Consider the following 8,144-nt stretch of genomic DNA (forward strand, 5'->3'; position numbering starts at 1 on the left):
ATCAAGAATTTGTTTGGCAAATGCTTTTGACAGATTCGCTTCCTTATAAACACAGTTTGGCATCCAGTGTCATTTCGAAACAGTTCCTGTGTTGGTCACGTGACTTGCTGAAACCAATACGCACACCGACACGGGTGTTGGTCTATGGGCTTGATGCATGCGCTGGCGCGTTGGTGTTGCTGGACCCATCACTAGAAGGAAGGCTTAAAGAAAGGTAAGCTCCGTGGACGTGATGCTAGCAAAGCTAGCTGTACAGAGACACATGATGCATCTGCAATGAAAAAAAGTTGTCACTCATGCGCTGAATTATTGTGTGGAAGTGTTGACTGAGGTGTAATATGGGACAACGCTGGTACCAAAGTGCAATATAGTGATATGACATTCAGGAACGATCCAATTCTTCTGGACGGATCTTTACTGATTAAATTTATTTCAGCTCTAAGTATTTAATATCTAGTTTTTTATGGGAATGTGGATCTTTCAAATCAATTTGAGAAGCAATTTTGATAGGTCAAAGTTAATTTTTTTGTGTCACGTAGCACGGGGTGCTGGTCTTGACTTGGTCTTGGGTAGGTGGTCTTGACTTGGTCTTGGGTAGGTGGTCTTGACTGCAACACTGCTACTGGCTCCTCGGTTGCCTGTCCTCTCCGACCCACCTTCTTTCCATTCCCTTTCTGTTGGATTACTTAAAAAAATAAATGCCACTAATGGCAAAAAAGTGAAGTTCATGTTATGTTAGGACAGAAGACAAGATGTTTCCATCCCTGAAATTATGATGCATAGAATCACATATCTAAGTCTAAACTATGTTACAGAGTAAACACAATAAAAACATGCTTTATCTGTGGCATTGTTTATTAAAATGGCACATTTCTAATGTATTAAAATTGAATACGATCGGTACACTTAATGATATTAGCGATTAGGTAATCAATTCAGCAAGTACTTTTATTTTTAATACTTAAGTATTTTTAAAAGCCAGTACTTTTTTACTTTTACTTAAGTACAAATGTTAATGTGGTAGTTTTACTTTTACTTGAGTAAATTNTTCAGCAAGTAGTTTTACTTTTAATACTTAAGTATTTTTAAAAGCCAGTACTTTTTTACTTTTACTTAAGTACAAATGTTAATGTGGTAGTTTTAATTTTACTTGAGTACATTTTTGTCTGTGTATTTGTATTTCACTTAAGTACATTTTTTGAGTACTTTCTCCACCACTGGTCAACATCATAAATGTTGTAAATTGTCAGTTTTGTAAACTGACAATTTACAAAACTTTGATGAAATTTTGTGAAATAAAAGCTTAATTTTGGTATATTGTAAAGATTTCTTGGACCTGATGAACTACAATATGGCCTCCTTCAGAATAACATCATATAAATTGAGGTAGTTTGGCTTTTTGTCAACTCCATCAGATGTCAACTCCATCAGAGTTTTTGACTCTTTCAGTGAAATTGTTGACAAATCTGACTTAAATGTGCAGTTAATTCATTTTAATATATTTTATATAAACTGCATTACTTCACATGTATCAAGTTTTTCTTTTTACTCACTAGTTTGTCACCACCTTCAGCTCTGTGTCAACTCCGTCAGATGGACTTTTTGTTGTTTTTTGTTGTAAATAATATTTTTTTTTGTTTCTTGAGAAACATTTGTCTGTAAAAATGAGTAAAACATCACTAATACGGTCATTAAAAAATATTTTATATTTATTTTTGTCAGATGGTGATGACAAAATTCTGGGTCAGGTCGATTAAAAATGTAATTTTAAAAAAAATGTTGCAACTGGGAGCCTGCACCTTAGCATCTTTACACTACCAAAACATTATTTGTCATATTTGCATACATAAGGTTGAGAAATAATTTTTAAAAATTGGGAAAAATTAAAACCCATTTTGTCCCTATTCTCAAAAATTACTGGCCTAACAGCAGCCAATCAGAGTGGAAAAAATATTCCTGTTCTGTGCCATTTTCTAGTTGTTAAATATTTCACAAAATGAGCAGATAAAAGATGTACAACAATGCCGGTTTAAACTTTGATCTATTTGCAAAACGACTGAGTTCTGCAACATTAAGACATGGATAGAACTGTAACTACATTAATCATAACTCTTCTTCTCTACAGTTTTTCTGTCGGTTTCTGGTGGTGCACCTGTGTGCTGCCTTCAGGAGAATTGGACATCAGAGTATCATCCATAAAATTTCACTCACATGGCATTTATTGTGCAAACCAGAGCTTTCAGTGGAAAAACAAAAGTTCCAGATCCTTTTTATGCCACACAAATATGAGGCAGAAACATAGATTATATCTATAGACCTGTCTATTGATTTATAGATTAATAGCTTTACGGGACAGGAATTGCAAAGAACAAATCTGGTTCTTAATCAAATCCTAATGAGTCAAATTGAAAGTGTTATGGAGTCACTGAACACCACCATGACATTAACACTGACATGAAAAATAATATTGAAGAAATAAATATATCAAATCTAATTAAAAACATAAACAAGTGATATGTTTGTTACTGTTATAGTCTGTAAGATATATTTATACTCAGTACTAGATATAGTCTCAACAAACCCATGGCACTTCAACAATATTATTTTACCTTTTATCTGGAAATAGTGTCCGTTTATTCTTGCCATGGTCTTGGCAAGAATAAACAGCTCGAAAGGTCTTGCCATACCAGTTTATTCCTTTGTATTTACTTTAGTTTCTTAGTTTATTCTTGCATTTTGTTCTTCATTCATTTTCATTTAGTTTCATTTGATTAGTATTATCCTCTCTTGGTTTATTGCTATGCCCACTTTAGTTTCTTTCCTGTTGCTAGATTTATTTTATCGTTTATTGACGCTCATTCCTGACAGATCATTTACTTCATTCAAACTGAGTTTCTCTGACTCCGCCTGCTGCTGCCTTTACTTTGAGTCTTTCGGAGGGGGAGGAAGCGCTCTGCTGAATGCGCTGTTGTGCGCCTTCAAAATAAAAGCATGCGAGTGGAAGATTTTTAAATTCTTCGCAACTACGGTGAAATTATTGAGGGGGACGAATGTGGCTCTCACCAATATTGGGGGGGACATGTCCCCCCCGCTTCCTATGCCTATGCACAAGAGGCTTTTTCTCATCACATTGTTCTCCCACGGAATCCGAACAGAAAGAGCGCGTGTGCAACTTGTGTAAAATAACACATTTACCTTACAAACTAAAAATAATTGCAGCAATAATTAATAACTAAGCCCAAACATGAGCATAATAATCTTAAACAGTACATGAATAACAAAAAATAATAATAATTAGACAAAATATTCCCACCAAAAGCAATGAATCATCACATACCTGCATTCAAATAGCAGAAAATAGTAGTCACAACAGGCTTTTTCTCATCACATTGTTCCACAGCGCCTGTTTAACCATGAACAGTACTATTTTCAGCACATGGATGTAGCTTTTTCATTAGCAATGTTTTATGTAGCATAAGAGCAGCTAAATATCTGCTAACACAGTTTTAGCACTGTTTAACAAAGTTCAAGTGCCCCAAAGCACATTATTTTACAAGAACACACTTATTAAACACAGAAAACAAAACTTCATATCTTCTCCCACGGAATCCGAACAGAAAAAAACCTTTCACGGACTGAATGGTATGACCCGTTAATTTTTCTTCTTAAACCCCGAACTGACACTCAAAACAACAATATATGAACTCCATATGTTCAACAATAAAGATAACAATTCACATTTTCATTCACAACACACCAAATTTAAATAAAAATAATAATTTTGAAACAGAAAGTTACCCGCTGTTTTGCCATGGATCTGCCGTCTTTTCAAAATAAAATCTGCCAGTGCTCATTGAGCTCTTTGCACCTACGGCGTTGACGTCACATCTCCAGGAGCTAATGCGTCTCACTTGTTTCCGCTTTGAGTTACCATTTCTGCTAGAAAAGACTAAGTGGTATTTCAGATGCAAAAAAAGCAACATCTGAATTAAGAAGATGGTGGCTTGTAAATATTTGTCACTACCAGTTAAAGCTAACGCTGCACAACACAAAGTTTGCAGCCTTCACTTCACTCCGGATCAGCCTAAAAATACCGGTGATACGGATGGTAAATAAAGGAGCCTCCCTGAGTTATTTCCATGGAATCACTTATGTATTCAGCCTGAAAGCGAGTTTATGGGAATGAGTGAGCAGACCAGAGCCAGACAGCCGAGCAATTGATCCGCCTGTACATACTGCTGTAAGCACCGTCCTATCTGAGCTCTTCACAAGAAACATGCAAAGGTAATAAAACGAAATAACACGGAGACATTAAGGGACACGGCCATATTTTTCTAAAAGCAGCAACTTTGAACCTGAACGGTCAACTGTACCAGAACTCTGACACCAGAGTTGCGCTACTGTTAAGCTATGAGGCTTGTTGTGCTCCGTCAGGCTTCGGAAGCTAAAAGCCCGAACCGTAACCTCCCCTGTTTGTCTCTGACACTAACGACAATAAACACGCATAATATACTTGAAAATAAGATAAAAACATTATCCGTTAGAATGTTTAGATACTTAAATAGCACATTTTTACAAGAACAATGTCCGAGAATATTGCCTACTAGCATAAGCTAAAGTTAATGTTAGCCACAAAGTTTAAGTAAAACTCACCTTCGTGTCAGTGAATGTATAACGAGGCGTACATCTTAAAACCTTTCTCCAGCTGACTTGTTGGGGCTTTGGATCGATGTACAAACCTTAGCCAAGCCCTGAAAGCACCTAGTATAAAATAATATTTGTATTGGATCGGAAACAATCGAGCCGCATTTCCCCGAACGCGGAAGCTGAGGTGCAAAGAGTCCATAGCTTATCACTTGACAATCTAGTGCAGTGGTTCTTAACCTGGGTTCGATCGAACCCCAGGGGTTCGGTGAGTCGGTCTCAGGGGTTCGGCGGAGCCTCTGCTCCGGAGGTAAAGACTCACTTGTGTAAAGTCGTGATGAGGCCCCTCTTTGCCATCACTTGCTGAAGAGGATCAGGTTACATTGCTTAGCCAATCAGAGCTGCGGAGGAGCGCTGATTGAAGGAGCTCCACTCTCAGCATGGATTTGAACTTGTGTCTTTAATTATTTCAGCAAAACTCACCGTTTTTACCAAATTCTATAGTCTAAATCTGCTCCTTAGATTTTCGGGGTTGCTTCTGCCTCTAGTGGCGTGGGGTGGTAACACAGCTAATATAATTACATTACTAAATCAGAAAGGTTGAGGAGAAAGGTTTGGTGAATGCGCATATGAAACTGGGGGGTTCGGTACCTCAAAAAAGGTTAAGAGCCACTGATCTAGTGTAATAACATCACACTGCTACAAGTGTGTGGAAGCTAGTTAGAGCAGAGCTGGTGAAGATGGATGGATCTAAATCCAGGACAACCCAGAAAAAAGCCTGATAGAGTAGCGGTTTTCAACGTGGGCAGTACCGCCCCCGGGGGGCGTTCAGAGGACAGCAGGGGCGCTGGCGGAAATTTTTACATAAGGGGGGCGCTGGGATTCCTTTGGGGGGCGTTTGGTCGAAGGTAAACTTTACACCATATGCAAACAATACCAGTTTAGACTTTGTAAAACTGTATTGTGTAACATTAAAACATGCTTGGCTGCATCTGTATCGATGGCAGCTCTTCTTCTCTTCAGTGTTTGTAGCTTCTTGGTGCAGCTCCGCTCCTGCTGGTAGCTTCACTGCATCAGTTCAGCATTACACCGGCTGATGACGTCGCTGTGATTCACTTTGTCTGGTATTTTTTTTACATATGTTTTGGCAGTTCTGTGATTATGTCAAAGCAGCAACTTATATTAAAAAGTGTTTAATTTCTGTTTGAAGGCTGCCCGCTTCCATGGAAGGACAACAGAAAATCGCTCTTATAAACATGTAATTACTAAAATCACGATACCCTGATTTTGTATCCCTCTGAAAATGAACCTATTTAAATAAAGAATTCCCTCGATGGGTGATACCACAATACAGAGCATTCATTTTGTAGCGTTAACACCGCCCTGCACCTTAGGAGGTTAAGAAAGCAAACATTGCGCACATTGCTCAGAACTCTGAAATAGGAGAAGCGGGACATAAAATGGAGCGACGAACTAGATGTGAATTATGGCATAAAAACAGAATCCGACGCTGAACAGTGACAAATCAACACATGATGTGAAACACATGACGATTAGGCGGCGCAGCAGGTGATGAGTGAAGATTACAGGTCGTGAGGGTCAATAAGTGATAAAAATAAATCTAGCAACAGGAAACTAAAGTGGACATAGTAATAAACCAAGAGAGGATAATACTAATCAAAGGAAACTAAATGGAAATTAATGAAGAACAAAATGCAAGAATAAACTAAAAAACTAAATTAAATACAGAGGAATAAACTGGTATGGCAAGACCTTTAGAGCAACAATTAATACAGAGGACTGTACGGCAAGAATAAACAGGCACTATTTCCAGATAAAAGGTTAAATAATATTGTTGAAGTGCCATAAGTTTGTTGATACCACATCTAGTACTGAGAATAAATATATCTTACAGACCATAACAGTAAAGAACTTATCACTTATTCATGTTTTTAATTAGATTTTATATATTTATTTCTTCAATATTATTTTTCATGCGAGTGTTATTGTCATGGTGGTGTTCAGTGACTCCATGACACTTTCAATTTGACTCATTAGGATTTGATTAAGAACCAGATTTGTTCTTTGTAATTTCTGTCCAGTAAAACTATTAATCTATAAATCAATAGAGATATATAAAGATATAATCCATGTTTCTGTCTCATATTTGTATGGCATTAAAAGGACCTGGAACTTTTGTTTTTCCAATGACAGCACTGATTTGCACAATAAATGCCATGTGGGTGAAATTTTATGGATGATACTCTGTTGTCCCATTCTCCTGAAGGTAGCACAGAGCTGCACCACCAGAAACTGACAGAAACACTGAAGAGAAGAATGTAGTTAGTATGATTAATGTAGTTACAGTTCTATCCATGTTTTAATATTCCAGAGTTCAGTCGTTTGCAAATAGATCAAAGTTTAAACTGGCATTGTTGAACATTTTTTATCTGGTCATTTTGTGTAATATTTAACAACTAGAAAATGGCACAGAACAAGAATATTTATTCCACTCTGATTGGCTGCTGTCAGGCCTACCAATTTTAACTTGAATGTTCATTGCATTTTTTGTAGACACCTGTGAATATAATTTCTATTCCCATGGCTTTTTTGTTCTCTGGGAAATTAGTTTTGATGATAAATACAGAAACAAGCATAAAAATAAAAATATCTACAATAGTGATAGTAATATTAATAATAAAATAATAGTCAGTGCAAAGTATCCTACAAATTCTTTGGTGGGGGGTGGCGAGGGACCTGGATAAAGGCTAGGGGGGCGCTGGGCCGATAAAGGTTGAGAAACACTGTGTTAGAGGCTGAAGAAGCAAAACAAGCACCCTCAGAATACAGCCAGAGATGCAATGAGACGGTTTAAATCGTCCTGAATACTAATGCACCCACTCCATTAATGTTTCATTTGGAACAGATATTCAAAATTATTAAGCATTTTCCCTCCACTTCATTTTGTTTTCTAACTCTACTATGACATACTGTATGAGGTAAATACATGGAATTCAGTATTGCCTTTGTCTTTGCAGAGCAGTGTGCAGAAAACATGAGCTGAGCCAGTTTGAGCTGGAAATGGCTTCCCAGGACCTCATCTCTAAGAAGCAGCAGCGTGAGGAGCTGGCCACCGGGGTACACCATGCAGCATCATGTAGCATCACGCAGCATCACACATTAGGTCCTTTATTCCAAACTTTATGTTGGCAAAAGGATCCAAGTCCTTTAATTCATCTGTTCTGATCACTTCTAAGGCCACAGGTGTATAAAACCCAGTATCTAGTTATGCAGACTAGTGCTGCAGACAGTAGTGAAGAAACGGGTCACACTGTATTCCACTATATCCTCATTCCAGCCTACATGACAGGATAACACTGCTGTAATAAGTCCAGGCATGAAACCTTCTTTTGAAGAGTGAGAAACAAAGGTGTACATGTGTTTTTATTCAATGTATTTAAACTTCCTCTGTATGCATCTTTTTGATCGTGTCCTGTCTG

General features: G+C 37.5%; 1 protein-coding gene across 1 annotated transcript in view; it reads left to right on the top strand.

Moving 5' to 3' along the window:
• Positions 1 to 8,144, top strand: part of LOC103459747 (sorting nexin-4-like) — a 19,979-nt gene that overhangs the window by 9,302 nt on the left and 2,533 nt on the right. Inside the window, exon 11 of the mRNA XM_008401561.2 lies at positions 7,683 to 7,782. Within this exon, the coding sequence (XP_008399783.1) occupies positions 7,683 to 7,782 (100 nt within the window). The remainder of the gene's footprint in view (positions 1 to 7,682; positions 7,783 to 8,144) is intronic.

This window comes from Poecilia reticulata, linkage group LG23, assembly GCF_000633615.1.
Source record: "Poecilia reticulata strain Guanapo linkage group LG23, Guppy_female_1.0+MT, whole genome shotgun sequence".
NCBI classification, from domain to species: Eukaryota; Metazoa; Chordata; class Actinopteri; order Cyprinodontiformes; family Poeciliidae; genus Poecilia; species Poecilia reticulata.